We start from the raw sequence: 18,212 nt of genomic DNA on the forward strand, positions 1-18,212 counted from the left end.
TGTAAGTTTATTGACAATATAATATTGACAATTGAACAAAAAATGCCCCTTAAGCTGTATGGACAAAATTGATTTTTCTTTAAGTCATTCTTTAAATGTTAAGAACATTTACTAAGTGTTTGTTACTATTACTACTATTTTAGCATGTTTAACTTTGATGGTTAGTTTTAAAGTAAAACTGAAGACATTGGTTGCATTATCGCTCACACTGCCACCTGTCGGTCAGTCCCTGTAAGGGCTGAACACACTCAAAAATAAGCATAGACGTATCAGCCAGAGGAACAGCGATCAATCACCAAACATTCTAAAGAGCGAGACACAGAGGGCTGAAATATGATGGCATTAACTATGGAATAATATATCTGTTAAATTTTTGATTCCATGTTATCAGAAAATAATGAATAATCATCAGTCATAATAAGGAAGTGATGCCTCAGACTATAAATAAATAAGGTCCAGGGTTAGTGGGTCATTTCCTCTGCTGTAATACCCTTGATGAGTGCTTTTACCAAAACATGCAGCAGGTTGGTAATAATAAGAAATGTTGAATGAGTGGATCAGATGTGTGAAAGCCACTAAAGAGAGAGGGGCTGTTCAGCGGCGACTGCTGTTTTTACACTTTTACAGTGGCCTCGATGAAAGTAGGCCGGCTGGTTGACGTAAAATATTAAGCTTTCTACATGACACAACATCTCAAAGCATCTACTGGCAGGCTATTAATCTTTAAATGAATTCAGCGCGAAGAGTCACATTTGTCTCAGTGTAAAACGGCAAACGTGCTGCTTTCCCAGAACTAGATCCATCTCTGGGAGTGGAGACAGGAACAGCTGCCGTAGTCGGAGGTGTGCGCAGCCTTGCGTAAATATTAATTTGCTATTTTCGTAATCCGGTGGAGTTGTCGTTTATACGAGACCCAAACATCAGTAAATTGTGTGTCGCATATTTCAGATTGCACCTTATTAAACTCGTCAAGTGTCTGCTGCATCCCAAAATCCTGAGAGCTTGACTCAAATAACATGATTTCACCCTTAGATTACAGTCATTTGTGCCTCGAATCAAGTGTTTCTCACTTTGTGATAATTAATAACTCTCAGCCTTTGAGTTGTGGGGGCAACTGGCTTCATTCTGCCAGGATCCTGTGACGTAATATGTAACACTAAAAGAAAAAACAACAACTTCTGTGTGACTTCAGGGATTCAGGAACGTGAGCTTGGACAAAGTCTTTGCCGGCGGAGCCAACATTTCTGGGTTTCAGATCGTCAACCCTGAGAACCCGATTGTTCAGCAGTTTATGCAGCGCTGGGAACGGCTAGATGAAAGAGAATTCCCAGAAGCCCGAAACGCTCCTCTGAAGGTACTTTGCTCACAAGGTCTTTCATTGTGAATGCAGAATACGACGTCCCCTCTGAAGTGCTCTCTGTTGGTACCTCTCCTCCTCTAATCCTCTGTTTTCCTTTGTCCTCCTGTCTTCCTCCCACCCTCGGCTTCCTCGATGTTGCTTCACATCCCTCCTCGCAATCAATATATTGATAGGCGTTGCGAGGCAAGGTTATATCGCTGCTTCAATTTACATCTAATTAAACAATGATCAAGGAAGAAATGGATTTTGAATGGCATTTAATTAGTTTTTGTCATGGTGGAGTGGTCCACAAACAAGTGGCTCAACTCTCCGTTAAGAAAAGGTCAGGCAAAGTCAGAGAAGAAGTGCGTGGGAGACAGAATCGTGCATTTAAGTTTTAGAAACTCTTCACCACAACTTTCCAAAAGCAGGTGACCATCACAAGACAAACCTCCCTCTCCTCTCACAGGTTTGACTTCTGCTCCCAACGATCGATGAGAATTCACTGATGATTGATCCCAACTAATGGCTCGTCAGAGGAATAGCCAAAATATTATCAAAAATATCCGTTCTTTTAAGTTCAGATATAATATTAGTTCAAAATTCAAACCTTTTTCATTGACACTTTGTTTTATTTGGAATCATTATTGATCACTCTGGTGAAATGCGATCCAATAATTGTATGGGAATGGGAATACAAAGAGGAAAGTGCCTGAAAACAATCTTATTCTGAGTTTATGAGCAACATTTTATACAAAAGCACTGATTTAGCTGCAGTGACTGACACTGCAGCTTAGAAAATAAAGGAAGTGTTTTCAAAGTAAGACATTCTATGTTAGAAAACCTTTCCAAACCTTGATGTAATGTTTTAGACACACTCTTTGTTCCTCCTCTCACTTGGCGTCTCTTGCTGTCATTTGCTTTTTCTGTCATATTCCCTCTCAGTACACTTCAGCGCTGACCCATGATGCAATTCTGGTGATAGCGGAAGCCTTCAGGTACCTGCGACGGCAACGAGTGGACGTCTCTCGCCGCGGCAGCGCCGGGGATTGTCTCGCCAACCCCGCCGTGCCTTGGAGCCAAGGCATCGACATCGAGAGAGCTCTCAAAACGGTGAGGAGGGTGGGGGGAGGAGTTTGAGCATGGAGCGTTCGGGTCATGGGGGTGGGGGGGTTGAGTGGCAAGCTGATAACTAAAGAAAAGACTAGAGGAAGTGGAGCGGTGATAGGGAGTGAGAGTGTGATAAGGATGGGAAGTGACAGAGAGAAGGGAAAAAAGGGCCGGGCTGTTCTCCCCCCTCTGATATCTGTGCGCAGAGCTCACTCAAATCCAGGCCCTCATTACCATAAAACTACATCTTTTATTAAAGCGTATCCAGTTTATCGTTTCATCACTGCACCGTGCACACAGGAGCTCCACATACATGAGCGCCATAAGAGCTGCCGCATGCCGTATGGAGGAATGTGCAGATGAGGATCAACTGCAGCTGCTCTCATTTTAGCGATTTCAGTTTTATTTCAATGGCTATTCGTCTGCATTATTCAGTATATTTCTTTACTTTCTGTTACTTTGTAACAACTTTTCTCAAATTTAACCTAAACCACATAAGCTTGATTGTTTCCTTTCCTTTTTTCTAAGCAGCATGTGTTTTCAGGATGATGATGTATTTCCTGTTTATTTTCTTTTGTTTGTTTGCAGAAGATGCTGTAAGACCTCTAGTTTACAGTCATACTGGTGGCTGTTTGTTCACCCACAATTTCACGATGTCTCCTTCTCGTAGGTGCAAGTGCAGGGCATGACTGGGAACATTCAGTTTGACAACTATGGCCGCAGGACCAACTACACTATAGATATTTATGAGATGAAAATAGGAGGTCCGAGGAAGGTAAGAAGAAGTATCAACCTGGATCAACTCTCATCCGTCTGCTCCTGAGCTACAAACGGCTCCAGGTCAAAATCTGTCACAAAAATCTAACCAATATTTTAGGAAATCAGAGTTTTCAGAGAAAATACAAAGAGTGGCTCAATCAATCCATTGACAAAAAGTCACTGCATTAGCCAAGTGGTGTGAAATTGATAATAATAGATGGTTTTTAGTTTTAATAGTTAATCTATATAAAAAGCACATTTGTTTGCTGCTGCAGTGAGCACCTATATAATCCATATTTGGTTCATATCCTGTCACAAACAGTGAACTATATGCTGGACAGACCACAGTAATGGTGGACATCTGCTCAGCTGTGGCCCGAGAGATTTAAGAAACATGAGAAAAGTAGAAAAGCCTCCAGCTCTGCAGACAGTCAGGACAGTGCGCATTAATCCCGGCTGCCTTCTCCCTCCTCCGAGAAGTAACAGCACCGATGAGGCAAACCTCGCAAGGCCTACAAATCACACCCTGCCGGCAATCCCTGAGCTGAAAGTGTCCCATCAAAAGAATGATGTGAAGCTATTGCAATGCTGTGAGACAGCCGCGATATGATTGGACAGTAATCAGCACTGACACAACCAATTACGGTAAAGGGAACCGAGAATTTCTTTTCAGGAAGGTAATTCCCAGTGGTGTTTTCACAATAAAAGTCATATGATGACCTCTGGTTTTTATTTCACAACCTCGCGCACTGCTGAGGGACAGCTGTGAGTGACTTGTTAGCTGGGTAAGTGCGAGCTCGCTCTGACACGACATCCAACTGCTCCGCCTGCCTCCCTGCTCCCCGAAGCCCACACATCAGTTAGCATCCCCCCAGCCCTTCCAGCCAGTGTGGCGCAGACGGCCACAGCTGGAGCAGGGAGGGCAGAGGGGCCCGGGTGGGGGTGGGAGATGAAACAGCAGCAGTTTGTCACGACACGGCGTCCCAGTCACCGCGCTGACAGTAAGAGGATGAAGGCTCTTAGCTGCGACTGTCGCCGGTGATGCATGGGCTGAGATCTGTCGCAGGTGCTCACGATGAGGTCAGAACTCCGTGACACGTGCTCCCCACACCTGAGAGGGACTTATCAACCATCTCCATCAGACCGAACGACACTCTAATGACCTAGCGCCGCCCTGTGTCTGGCGCGAAGCGGCTGAGATGGTTTTTAGCGCCACCGTTTGGTGCTTTCATCCGACGCAGTGCACCTGCCCTGGCCCGAGCGCTTCCAGATCTGAGGCCAGAAGAAAAAAAGAAAAGCAGATGTGATGAGGAAAATCCCAGCCAGCAACAGTTAGAGTACTGGCAGCAGCATATGCAAAACGTTTCATCGTGAGCCAGAGGAGCGATTATTTCAGACAGGCAAACAAACACTTGACATTGGTTTGACTTAAGCATCTGTACACCAGAATGTGAAGCAATGGGAGGACTCCAGAAGGAACCGTAGAGCCACTGGAATATTACAGTGAATTATTAAATGAGTGTGCAGTTCACAGGCCCAACTATTAATTATTTATCCTAAAACCTGGGGAGCTGGCAGTGGGAGGGATTAAAGATGTCTGCTGTGTGCTCCTGCAGCTGCTCAGCTGCCTATTGAAAAAGGAGCATATCTCCAAAATTACACTAGAGTTGTTTGAATAAGTTGAATCCCTTAGAGGGCTCATTTCTGGATGCCTTCCTCTATAGCTAACTCGTTTTTGTTGCCTAGAATTTAATTCTATGCAGGTCTGTTACCTTGTTGGCGAGGGAAATATACATTTGGAGCATCCGGAGCCTTATATAGATGGCAGAACCCATCTATATATGTGTTTTGCATATGCATCCGGGCATTTGAAATTGAGTTAAGGTCATTTCTATTCCAATGGTTTCAACTCTGCACCACTGTAGGAACTGAATTGTCTCCTATAAAATTGTTCTGTGGCTGCGAACGCACCATCAAGAGTGCTTCGGATTTTAAAAAAATGGACCTCGGAATCAAAAATACAGAGACGAAGAATGTGATTGAAAATATCGGAATGTGAAGTGATTTCACCCAATCCAGCTCGAGCTTTCTCTTCAATAAATACTTTTTCGGCCCGGTCTGATGTTCAAATCCTGCGGGGGTTTTGAACGCACCACTAAATACCGTCTTGTCTTTGCAGATCGGGCACTGGAATGAGTACACGGGCTTCGTAAATATCATGGATTCGCAGCTCTCCAACGACTCCTCGGTGGAAAACCGAACGATTGTGGTCACTACTATCATGGTACACTTTCCATGTCGTTCTAAATGTTTCACGTATTCTGCCACTCAAGGTCATGGTGTTGATTCCAACGAGCGACACATTCTGTCCTGGGTCGGGCAGAACCACATCTTACTTGTGCTGCTTTCCATCCACTCGCTTACATGTTGAAACAGTCAGACTTGAGTGTTTCGACTGTATCTGTGTGGGTGTTAAAGCATTTCAATTTTCCATATACTTCAGTGGTCTGTCATAGCAGTGACGTCACAATAATGGTAGAAATGATAATGGTTGATTCCATCAATTACAAAGGCATACGTAAGTAGACCTGTTTGTCCTCCTCAAGTAAATGTTCAGTGACACTTGGGATAGACTGCCAGTGCTTTAGCAAACTGGGCCAAATGGTTTCGGCGTAGATCCTCCTCTTGTTATCGCCTCTGATCTATTTTGTATTACCACGATCGTCTCTGTGTTGATCTATATATCGAGATACTTCCGGATCTAATGTGTGCAAACACATGAATGGCGTGACAGGAATCTCCGTAGCATTCCCAACATCGATATGTGCAGGTATTCTGCTTATTTTAAACAGTTTTGGGAGAATTTTATGAGCTGGTTTTCAGAATGGACTCATTCAACCAACTGATTAGTCTCATTAGATGACCTGACATCACCTTGGTGTCTCTCAAAACAGCTTAAGGCAGCAAATGCCAGATCTATTTGCTTAGAAATTTTGAGGCATAAGTATCCATCGATAGCAAACATTATCAAATGAGCAATATAATTAGCTCTGTGTTCATTAACTGGCACAGGTCATTTAGCAGAACAAGCCATCGCTTCCCAACTCTCTCCGGTTACGAGTGACTGTAGCTGGGCCCTTATTTCAAAATGACAAAGTGTTTAAAGTTAAGAAGGAGTGTGTCTAAAAAAGAACAAACTCCTGGTCGCCTGATGTCATCATTTATTGAATGAAAACTTGTCTGGATAAACACAAACTCAATGATTTACTGATCTGGGACCAAAGACGTCGGTGGATACAGGACACTCTCTGATCCCTCGATGGTCACTGGCATTTACTTGTGAATCCCATTCCCATCCTCACTCACTTCTGAGCTGGCCCACCTCACCTACCAATGACCCCCTTCCCCTGCCCGGCCTGTTCAAATATCACCCCCTTTCTTCTCCCACATAAACAAAAATGAATGCACCTTTCCCCCGTCTGGTTTAGATCCTCTTTTATTTGGCAGCAGAGTTGCACTCTTGGGCTCAAACTGGGGTTGGGTGCATTGGAGCGGATGTAGTTCCGCTGCCGCAGCTTGATTAAGCTGCGTGACCACATCATCATGCTGTTATCAGTGCACATTTGCACATTCGGCAGGCGTGGCCAGTCGATGCATGACCGCATGAGCATTTAAAAAAAGCTAACGTTCTTAATTTGTGCGCGAGAGAAAGTGAGGCCGAGCAAGAGCATGACACATCTGATGGCATGTATGCATATTTTTGTGTAATAGAATATGTCCCAGAGCATGGGAGGCAATAAACCAGTGTGTGTTTGAATCAACAGGAAGCTCCTTATGTGATGTACAAGAAAAATTATATGCATCTGGAGGGAAATGACAGATATGAAGGCTACTGCGTCGATTTAGCATCTGAGATTGCCAAACATGTTGGAATTAAGTACAAACTGTCTATAGTAATGGATGGGAAGTACGGAGCCCGAGACCCCGAGACCAAGACGTGGAACGGGATGGTGGGTGAACTGGTCTATGGGGTGAGTACTGGGAGCCTTGATTTCACTGATTACATGACAGTTTGCAAGGAACTTCAACATGAGAGGAGATCTCATTTTTCTGTCTTAAGGTGATCACCAACCCTCTCTGAACCCATCAGCTCTTGTCCAGTTTAAAGTCTAATATCAGCCGTCAAACACAGCTTTAAGCACCAGTGAGGATGGGGGAGAGAGGTGGTTGATGATCATCTTGAGATGGAGAAAATGAAATCATTTCTCAGTGCTGTTCACTGCAATTAATCTGACTTGCTTAGCGCAGAAAGTTGCCCTTTCTCTTACAGTCGAAACAGAGGTAAGTACATGAAAAACAATGAGGCCATATGGCGAACACACTGTAATTACTTTGATGAATGAAAGATTGTTCGCCTTTGAAGCGATTGTGTAATTATGTTCAAAGTGTGATGTGTATGATGAATATGCCACGTTGTAAATGCGCGTCAGCTTTCGCGTCAACAGCTACATGGTGGTTTGTGGTCGGGAATAACAAGATCCACATGTTGCGTGCCACAAAGGTTGACGTGATCACATTAGAGGGGGTTCAGGCTGCATTCTACATCTGACGGAGGGCGCGGGCCCTCAAAGCACCTCGAGCGTTCCAAATTTATGCCCCTCCTCTGTCCGTTCGCCTTCCCCCCAATCCACCCATCCACCACCACGAGCACAAATGCTCCTGCCTCCCTCCGCCGCTGTAGAACAGGGGCCAAATTTAAAATGCATGAGGGCCGGGATACTTCATCTGTTCAATTTCCCAACCATCACGGGGGGAGATTGCTCAGTCTGATGCACAAACGCCATCGAATTATCCTTTCGAGAGGGGGAGTCCAAATGGAATCTGTGGGGGGGGGCACCCTCCCTATCACGTTGCTCTCAAGTATTTCCAGACGTATAATTGGGACTAATAGTTTTGTACGTTTTAACCTTTTGACCAGTAAATTCATTTGATTTGCGCTGTCTTTTAAATGTGGGGCTTGAGGCGGCGTTTTATTGCTTTGTTTGCCCGGCTATTGATTGAGCGATGCTTACACCTGCGCGAGGATTAAACGGTCAGAGCGTGTTGTGTTGGCAGGGCGAAAAAAAACACAGTCCTGTTTATTGGGTCTATTCGCGATGCCCCTGGTTTGACCCTGCCAGACACGTTTTCTCCTTCATGCTCCGTATTTCCAGTTTTTCTCTGAGTGGGTATTAAAAGACAATGCAGCCCCAAACAAAGGATTGTCCTTCACAGAGTTGGTGCTTTGAAGAGAAACAGTTATTCAATTAATCACAAACACCCGGACGCAGTAACTGTCTAATGTGATTAATAACGGCCCCTGCTTTAATAAAGAAACCCTTTGTGATCTGCTGAAACAAACACATGAATAAAAAGAAACGCCACCTATATAAGTGCTTTTTTGATCAGGTGGGGTTGAAGCAGGAGAGCAAAGGAGGCAGATAAAGACAGCCAGCTTGCAAAAGTAGTATAAATAAATACAGCTGATACCAGAACGAGCTGTGTTTGGGAAACCCCGCCTAATGAATCGCATGTGGCTCCGCGGCAGTCGGCCCGTTTTCATTTACAGACGACTGACAAAACCAAGTGCGGTTTCAAATAAAGATCGCTTCCAAACGTAATAGTTTGATAAGGCGGCATGAAGATGAGGGTGACTTAAACTGCCATCTCTTTCTCGATCCTTTCTAAGCTGATTGTGACATCAGTGGGCTAAAAATAAACCTGTGAATCAAAGTGCATATACTGTACGTACGCCGATACCACTGTTACCGAATAACCAGCCGCATGTTGATGTAGTCGGAGGGAATGATACCAAGAATCTCCTTTGTCTCTATTCTTACATGTCCTCTTCTGTAGATCCTTTCTGATAACTATCCTGATAAAAAACCTTCACTGTCATGTTAAACTCCTCCCAAAAAACTACTAAAGTTCACCTAACTCCCACACGAACAGACCACAGCTAAAAGGATGTTCACTCCCACCCAAACGGACTGACCAGCGCAGCCATCTAATCAAAATTTCAGTGCGTCCAGCATCTGGAGCTGAATTATAAAGATGTTGCTCAGCACGTTTGTGGGTCTTTTCCAGGTCACTCACCCACTTTCATCAGCTGTCTGAAATCAGACGTGAATTATTCCGTTTGTGATTTAGCATTCCACCTGTTTCAATGTAAAAACTCCCAGGCCATGCAAATGTATGACGCTAACCTTCTTCTCCTTTGCAGCTCCAGTCATTCACATACATATTTGAAACGATACCTTTCGGTGCCGGTCGAATCTAACGCTCACTGTGCATGTCCCTGTTTCCAGAGAGCAGATATAGCTGTTGCACCTCTCACCATTACTCTAGTTCGAGAGGAGGTCATAGACTTTTCCAAGCCGTTTATGAGCTTGGGCATCTCCATTATGATAAAGAAGCCACAAAAGTCCAAGCCCGGTGTCTTCTCCTTCCTGGATCCGCTGGCATACGAGATCTGGATGTGTATCGTGTTTGCCTATATCGGGGTGAGCGTGGTCCTGTTCCTGGTCAGTCGGTTCAGCCCCTATGAATGGAACCTCGAGGACCAGGATGAAGCCAAAGACCCCCAGACACCCCCAGACCCCCCAAATGACTTTGGCATCTTCAATTCTTTGTGGTTTTCTCTGGGCGCTTTCATGCAGCAGGGCTGCGACATCTCTCCCAGGTGGGTCGGCACCACTGAATCCCTGAATTTGGAATCTTTAAATCACCTTTACCTAGAAGGAACTGTAAATTTGGGACTAAGCTGCTTTTTTTAACTTATATTTATGAAGTAGGTCATCATTTCCAAGATGGGTTCTTTAACAACTGTTTCCAAGCTCTGAAATGACCTTTAACCCTTTGCAAGACTTAGATGAGATTATAGTTGTGTAGAGTACTGATTCATACTGAAATTACAGTCATCTTAAACAGTTGGTCATATGGAAGCTTTTCATGTTTTCTGGGAGAACAGTTCGGTGGGTAGAGGGTTGACACGCTTTGACAGGGTTATTTTTGAGTCCCTCACATGGATTTCTGTCCAGAACTCTTCTTTTCAGATGGTTCCATCTGGAACTGTGTGGGCACAGCTTATAACCTTGTTTTCCTCTGTGTCCTCTGCATGACGAGGCCTTCATAATTGAGCACAAATGAGGGATATTTAACAAGAACATACTATGTTTGAAGTCCCTGAGCCTTATACAATCACAGTAATGGCAGCAAAAGTCCACATTGGTCTGACTCATACTTATTTTGAGAAACATATATAGGGATTTTGAGTATAAACATATTCTGATGTCTCTGGTGTATGCAAATTAAATATTTAAATTAAAGTACAGCTGTCAGCTTGTGTGGGCTGTGTGTGTTTCTTACTTCAGTGCATTATTCTTTTCTATGTAACTATATTCCACATATCTCTTTTATCGAACTCCCCTCTGCAGATCCCTGTCGGGACGCATCGTCGGTGGTGTGTGGTGGTTCTTCACCCTCATCATCATCTCATCCTACACAGCCAACCTGGCTGCCTTCCTGACAGTGGAGAGGATGGTCTCTCCCATAGAAAGCGCCGAAGATCTGGCCAAGCAGACAGAGATTGCATATGGCACTCTGGACTCAGGTTCCACAAAGGAGTTCTTTAGGGTGAGTGAGCAGAGAGACATTACACTACATCACATTACACTAATTGTAAACATCCGTTAATGGAAACCCGGTGTATTTTTGTCCTTTTTACTCCTATATGTGCACAGACTTTATCCAAGGCTCATTTTTCTGAACTGCGGAGGTCTCGGTGTTGAATTTATGCAACAGTACTGCAGTCTGCAACCTTGAGGCAGTAAGGCTGTCAGCAGAAATTTTGATAACTCCATGGAAGACTCTGAGGTGATAAAAACAGGAGGCTAATCAAAGCACCCGCATCAGGCTCAAACTCAGAAGGGTCAATTCATGAGATATAATTAGCTAGCCGGCCACGGCTTGCAAATTGGAGCTGATGAAGAAGAGCCCCTGAGGTCAGACTGCATCAGTCTGAGACACAGTTGAGACCGAACACGTTTCCTCTGTCGCTCTGAGGCACAAGCCCGGCAGTGATGTCATTTATTACCCGAAAATTTGAGAGCGTATTAGTTGTTGAAAGGCGACCATATGTTCAACACGGAGGAGTTAAGCAGAGCTGCGTAGCCTCATCCAGTCACACATCTCTACATTCTGCTGCGAGATCCAAAGATGCCTGAGCTGGTGTGTCAGCGGCAGCCTTCACACAGCAATAAAGTGAAGAGGACTAATGAAAAAAACGCTGGTTGCGATGACAAAACGTCGGCGTAACGGTCTTTTATCTAGAGCTCCTCATTACTCATCGGCAAGAGAGAAACAATTCAGATGTTTCACAGCTGCAGCCTTTCGGCTAAAGAGACGCTCATTTGCATTAACCCTGGGTTGAATTACTCTGAAAATGCTGTCAGAGTCAAACTTCCCGTAAAAAGAGGGATTAGATAAGCCAGTTTGTTAGTTTTGCGTTAAGGACATGGCACGGCTTTTGAAGAGTATATATTTTGGCTATTTGGCAGCTGATGCCACAAACAGCAACAACGCAGCTGCTGCTCAGGTGAATTTTTTTGGTCCACATGTCACCAAGATGCCAGTTTTTCTGGTCGTGTTTTCAACCTGACAACAGAGCATTTAAAGGTCTGAAAAGTAGAGAGATAATTGGAGAGTCGCGAGTGGCCTAGTTACATCCCCAAGTCTTCAAATAGGAAATGACACGTGTGGACGGCTATTCCAAGGCACTTTTAATTAAAGCCGTCGAATGATGGGGGGGAAAAAAAGATTAATTGGAGTTAAAGTTCTATTTCTGATCTGTTTTTCAGGAAATACATTCAGGCTTAATTAGACTCATACGGCATCAGCCAGCTGGAAATTCTAAATCAAATCCAACGTTTCAAACAAACATATGTCATCATCTCTGCCACCCCGAGCCCTTTCATTTTTAATGATGTCACCTGGTTCGTTTTGCAGAGCTGCCTGGCAAGTACGGCAAATCCGGCGATGTAAAGATCTGTACAGCTCTTTGTGTCAGGCAGTAGCCATTTTCCTTCCATATTTTTCTCCTAAGTTCCGCTCGTGTTGACAGTTTGGACACACCTCTCATTACCTGACAGGGGCAGGGTTCAGACTGCAGCGTGTGTTTTCATTTGGAACGGTAGAATGCCCGGAAGCTGTTAGAGGAGGTTTTTTGAGAAGAGAAAGGGGTAGATTAGTGGAGAAGATCTCCCCAGCGAAAGTTTCAACCGCCATCAACCAAGGAGACAGCTGGCCTGGGAGCTTGTCAACATCCCCAGTAGAAGAGCGAATGGCTGCAGGCGCTTGGCACCGACGCCCCAGCCACGCTTGGCTCCTCTGCCGCAGACTTTCCTGCTTGTTTGGACACCCTCTCCTCCCCTGTTTGTATCCTGCACGCTGATTTATCTTGAGAAAAGGTGGGAAAACTTCATGCTCAGGCGGCTCTTACTCAATAGAGCATCTGCCGGGTGTCGTTGTACTGTCGTGATTCCGTGGAGATGACCTCTCAACACAGTTTCCCTTTAATATTTGTGTTTGGATGAGCACAAAATGCTGCCCCAACGGGGCCAAATCCTCTTTTTGAGTTTTCTATTCCAGCAAAAGTGCAGCCTCGGTTTTATTTTGAACGGAAAGCTGGTTTGCACTAAGAGCTAAGATGATAAAACAGGCTAATGTGGCTATTTAATTATGCGTAAAGACCAGGGTGAGACTGTCAAAGACAAACGCACTGCTGTAGCATCACACACCTCATTTAGCAGCATAACAATGAAAGAGTGATTATCCCGCAGACAAATGAGACCACGACGCCGTTTTCTCTTAGCCACAAGAAAGATGACAAATTTCCCAAACATCAGAAGCGCTCGTCGCGCATCTTGCTGATGGACAGGTGCACCGTACGAGGATACAACAGCCTGAGTGAAGTCGGCAATGCATTTTACTAAGCATGGAAATCGATTTCATGCCTCGCGTACAGACGCCACAGCTTCTTCATGGTCCAACATTGTGTTTAATAAGTGCCTGGTTAATGTAGAATAGACCCGCATTTGCCCAGGTTGGCATGAAGGAGAGCAGGCAAGGACATTCGTAAAGGAACGTCCTGATTGCCGTGCAGTCAAATACAGCATATTGTAAAAGAATTCCCGGAGCTCTCGTCACCATGTGCTTCTGAACAGTGACGTGTGGGGGGGGGGGGCTTCTTTCAAGATTAGAGACTGTTTGCATAAAAGAGAAAGCTGACAAAAGTGATAATGGACTAGTGCTGCAGAGGAGAAACCTCTGAGGAAACGCGTCGTCCTCAGGGGACCTCGTCGAACTTTAGATGAGCGGCAACAACAGGGACGGGAGGAAGCTGTTGGCGTCCAGCAACAAGCATCAAAGAGCGGCAATTGGTATTCAGGGCGAAGGTTCTGGCACTTCAATGGCAAAGTGCACTTCCAGAAAATTTCATTTCCACGCACTTGAAATAAAGGTATCCCTCGCATACAGAATATTGGGCGAAGGTAATGATGTCCACAAATGAAATGGAAGCAAAATAAAGGCGAAGGGGAGTGTAGAGGGGAGGGCTTTCAGAGACGGCTCGCTGATAAACAAGCCGCAGAGCGAATGTGGAAGAGGCCATGCGTCGCCAAAGAAAAACGCAGGCTGCAGAGCTCTGGAAATGATGCATAATGCAGAATCAATACAGATTAGATGCTTGTTTGGGATGGAGAGGGTCTTTTTTTTTTACTTGAGGCTTAAACCACTTGTGTTTTCAGAGATTTTATTGATAATGTCAGAGTTTAAGGGTTTAAGGGGGAAAAAATAAAATGGATCGCTCGATTTAAAGATGATGCTCTTGAGAGGCCGGTGAGGACAGAAAATGGAGGCAAACCAGCAAGATGGAGCCACTCTTGGTCCATCTGGGAGGAGTATTTTCCTGTCCGTTTGAAAGGTTACATCAGGAACTAGATGAATATGGTGGAAGTCAGAGTCCAAACGGTTTTACAAAGTTTTACTCCATAAAATAAAGCAGCACAGTTCACATAAAGTGACTCATTTAGCCGCACATTTACTATAAATTCCTTACAATTCAAGATATTTGGTCACACAGAATAGCCAGCTTAGAAACTTGGAGTGACAGCTTCAAATTATAGTCCAGTAATTCCTTCCTTCCCCTAAATAATGAAATGCTGACCTTCGTGCATCAATTTCATTTCAAGGAGAAGATTCAGCTGAAAAAAGTGATGCGTGTCAGTACCTCTGCCGCCCATCTAAAACTATTTGTCCCTCGAAAATATGCGGAACTCTCGGAATAACTGGCAGATGCTTGCACCTAATTGCAGACTGCTGTTCTCTGAAAAACCTTCATCTGTATGTGCATGCATTAGTGTGCCTGAGTGGCTGTGCCTCCATATCCGCCTCTGATGTGGATGTGGCGATTCGAAAGACTTCTCCAAAGAAGAATAACAAGCACCCACCAGTTTTCCTCCGGGGTCCCTTTGACCTTGTCTCGCTTTGAGCGTGTCTTGTTCTTTTTATTCCTCCTGTACGGTCACAGGGCTAGAAAACTGACCTCAGTTTATCTTCCCGAGTGTTACAAGAGAGCAGGAAACTCACAGCTTCAGACAGATTTGCACAAACACCTACACAGATGATGTAACCGTGTCGGTTAGAAGGTTGGCTGAGAGCGACTATTTTGGTATTTAATTATATACAGGGTGACGCTGTGATTGCTTCAGTTTAGTCCCAGCGCATTACAGGAAAGAGAATTCTGCAGGTTCCCCATCATATCCATACACGCACAGTTTTCGCTTTAAACAATAGTCGTAAAAAGTCTCCAGTTAATAGGCTGGAAACCCATTCTGCTCTCACGGGGCCGATAGGTGTGGCAAAGGACAGACACGTGCATGAAAGAGTATTTATCGCAGCCCATAATTGTTGAGCAAATTGTCTTCTGATGGACATTTTTAGTCATCACGCCTAATTGAACTTTAAACGACTAGAACGTGTCCAGAAGGTGAAGGATTAGGAGATTAAGTACATCGGGAAGATTAAGCACATTAAGGTTTATTCCTGGGTTTGTCTGACTATCTGCCTGTCAGCAGTCAATAACCAATCACCTTTTTGGCGGTGGCGCTCAGGTTTTTTCTGTCACGTTTCGCCTGCAGCGTCTCGCGTGTGCGATCCAGTCACAATGCAATCAGCTCGTTTAGGATTGGTCTCCAGTCTGATATTGATAAATTGACTTCATAAAGCAGCCAGGCAGCACACTCTGTCGTCCGTAATCAATGCACAGATCCATTCCTTTCTCTTCATTTGCGTCTTGCGGAGCTCTCCCTCCGCTCAGGAGATGAGCCTCTGGTCTTTGGGGAAATTGTCCTCCAAACCTCAGCGTCCTTTTCTGTGGTGTTAAACGCAGCCTGGACACGTTTCGCAGCAACAGCACGTCTAACCAGGAGCTTGTTTCTGCCTCACGCGGTTAGGAAAATAAGCAGCACCTCTATTCCGTGTTCTACATGCAAATGAAGACGCATAACTGGACAAGTGGACGCAGTGTTTTTTCACACAAATAGAACACGACAGGAATCGCATCGACATCAGACCGTGATAATATTCCACCCCACCACAAGCAGGGATGGGACAAGATAATGTGGCGCTTGCCCTTCCTGTTCTCCTCTGCCTGGATGGTTCGCCAATCCAACATCATCTCTGTAATTTGTGGACGTTTCCAGTCGCCGTTCTTCACTGTGTGTCGGCTGTTTAATGCTCTTAGTTGCTTTTAATTCTTTTGTTTGTGGGTCACACTCAACAGATCATCCTCCCTGCTGGGCCGCTCTCCTTATTAGAACAATCCATGTGGAAACCCACGGAAACCCAAATTAAAACTTGTTTTTTCGACTGTTTGACTTTTAAAAAGTTAATAAATATTTACTTTGCTGGAGGAAAGATGGAACCTAATGAGTTTATACTCAAGTTAATAGAGGACAAGGTTGATATTTTTCTGTAGGTGTAGGTTTGAGGTGCCTCCTATGTTTCCTCTCAGTGTAGAGTTCCATCTTTAAGGGGTCTTTATCAATACTAACACACTAACATTCCCTCCCTGGGCAACAATGTGAGTATATTTAGCCTGAGAACGTCTATTATGGGGTGAATGAGATCCCAAATGTGCCCTCCACCTCTTCTTGTGCATCTTCTGTGGTTCTGAAGAGGCTCTCCGACTGCTCTCCCCTCCCAACCACATCTGTTGTGTTAGCATTAAAAAAGAATGTTCACTCCCCGGCATCTTCAAGGCTCTTACATCCCGGTGGAGAATCTTCATCATGCAGACTTTTTAATTTGTTTTATGTTGCCGTCTCATCCCATCTCCAGCATGAATCTGATGCCTGCGATCTATTAGTGTATGATTACATAAAGCTGGTACTTTAGGTAGGACAAGGTTAATGTTCTTGTTTATTAATAGAAGAGCATTAGAGGGGTCTTTTACCATTCCACTGCAGGACAGTGATCCATCCTTGTCCTCAGGGTATTTGGACATCCACAAGTCCAGTTAAGTGTCTTGTCTTAAGTGGTTTCTGTATCCTGGACTTTTAGTAGTCTGACGTTTTGCTTTTCCTCTTTAAAAGAAAGTCATTTATCATGGCCCCAACACATTTTTTTCATCACTCAGCAAGTGTTTGACATTTGTTGCTCCACAAATGTGTTATTGTAGGTCACCTTGCAGTCGCTAATGTTGATTAATGAGTGTGTTAGGAAACTGATATTAGCACCAATGTGTTATGTATAAATACAGCAGCAAAGGTGTTACAAATATATCAGTAAATCTATTCCGAACTATTATTGTGCCTCAGACGATTTGGCCAGTTCTGGAAAACCATCTCAAAGCTTTAGATTTCTCTGGGTTTTGCTAAAAAGAAAAAAAAAGTGATCTTTCTGTGTGTGATCCAGTCTGTAGCGCATAAAGTGCCACTCAGGAACTGGCTCATGGCTGTTTGGACCAGAATCTGTTGGAGGTGTGAATTGCCTCTTCCAAAATAAATCCAGCAGCATTAAATAATGTAACTGATGGTTATTATAGATAACACTCTACTCCCACAGATTTTACAGGCTGGCTAAGCCAGACCCCAGGCAGTGGGAACATGCTCATCGTTGTGACGGCTCACCCTGTGACCGTGCAGCCTGTGTTCCCCTCCACCTCCTCTGCTTCACGTTTCCTCTGAGTCATTTGTGGCAATAAGGAAACAGCGGCTGAAATGAATGGCTCTAATAAGTTCTTTAAGTCCAACCAGAGTGCACCCAGAGCATTTGCAAGTGGCCGTATAAATGACAATTACACACAATTAACTCTTAAACAACTGCAGATATTGTTTTCATAACCGAGTCTGCGTCCGTTTAGGCTAAAAACTTGCTCAAAGTCACTCAGGAAGCCAATTTGAGGCTGGAGGTACAGCGTGATATTTGAAGAGTACAAGCTGAACAGCTCGCGTATGCCAATGAAAGAAAATGGGTTTTTAAAGTTCTTGTACTTGGTGATCCCGTAGAGGTCCGCCCGCTCTCTTTTGTGGAAGTATTTAAAGATATCAGGCAGCCATTTATAGATGTCTATAAATACTTCATCATGCTAGTTTAAAAGAAGGAATCACGAAGCACAAAAACATTAAAAACCCATTTCATGTGGAGAATTTTTAAAAACGTGTCTTAACGAGCTTTCCCTCTTCTCCTTTTCTTCTCAGCGGTCCAAAATAGCTGTGTATGAGAAGATGTGGTCATACATGAAATCCGCCGAGCCCTCGGTGTTTGTTAAGACCACGCCCGATGGCGTTGCCCGCGTGCGAAAGTCAAAGGGCAAGTTCGCCTTCCTCCTCGAGTCCACCATGAACGAGTACATAGAGCAGCGGAAGCCGTGCGACACCATGAAAGTGGGCGGGAACCTCGACTC

General features: G+C 44.5%; 1 protein-coding gene across 5 annotated transcripts in view; it reads left to right on the plus strand.

Moving 5' to 3' along the window:
• Positions 1-18,212, plus strand: part of gria3b (glutamate receptor, ionotropic, AMPA 3b) — a 71,327-nt gene that overhangs the window by 44,093 nt on the left and 9,022 nt on the right. For all 5 annotated transcript variants that reach the window (XR_008952016.1, XM_057042885.1, XM_057042884.1 and 2 more), the window contains exons 6-13: positions 1,193-1,354; positions 2,285-2,452; positions 3,120-3,224; positions 5,388-5,492; positions 7,033-7,239; positions 9,556-9,929; positions 10,684-10,882; positions 18,007-18,212. The exon at positions 18,007-18,212 is cut by the window's right edge and continues 42 nt beyond it. Coding sequence is in view for 4 of the 5 variants with exons in the window: in XM_057042885.1 (XP_056898865.1) it covers positions 1,193-1,354; positions 2,285-2,452; positions 3,120-3,224; positions 5,388-5,492; positions 7,033-7,239; positions 9,556-9,929; positions 10,684-10,882; positions 18,007-18,212 (1,526 nt within the window). In the remaining variant the exon portion in view is untranslated. The remainder of the gene's footprint in view (positions 1-1,192; positions 1,355-2,284; positions 2,453-3,119; positions 3,225-5,387; positions 5,493-7,032; positions 7,240-9,555; positions 9,930-10,683; positions 10,883-18,006) is intronic.

This window comes from Takifugu flavidus, chromosome 9 (genome assembly GCF_003711565.1).
Source record: "Takifugu flavidus isolate HTHZ2018 chromosome 9, ASM371156v2, whole genome shotgun sequence".
NCBI classification, from domain to species: Eukaryota; Metazoa; Chordata; class Actinopteri; order Tetraodontiformes; family Tetraodontidae; genus Takifugu; species Takifugu flavidus.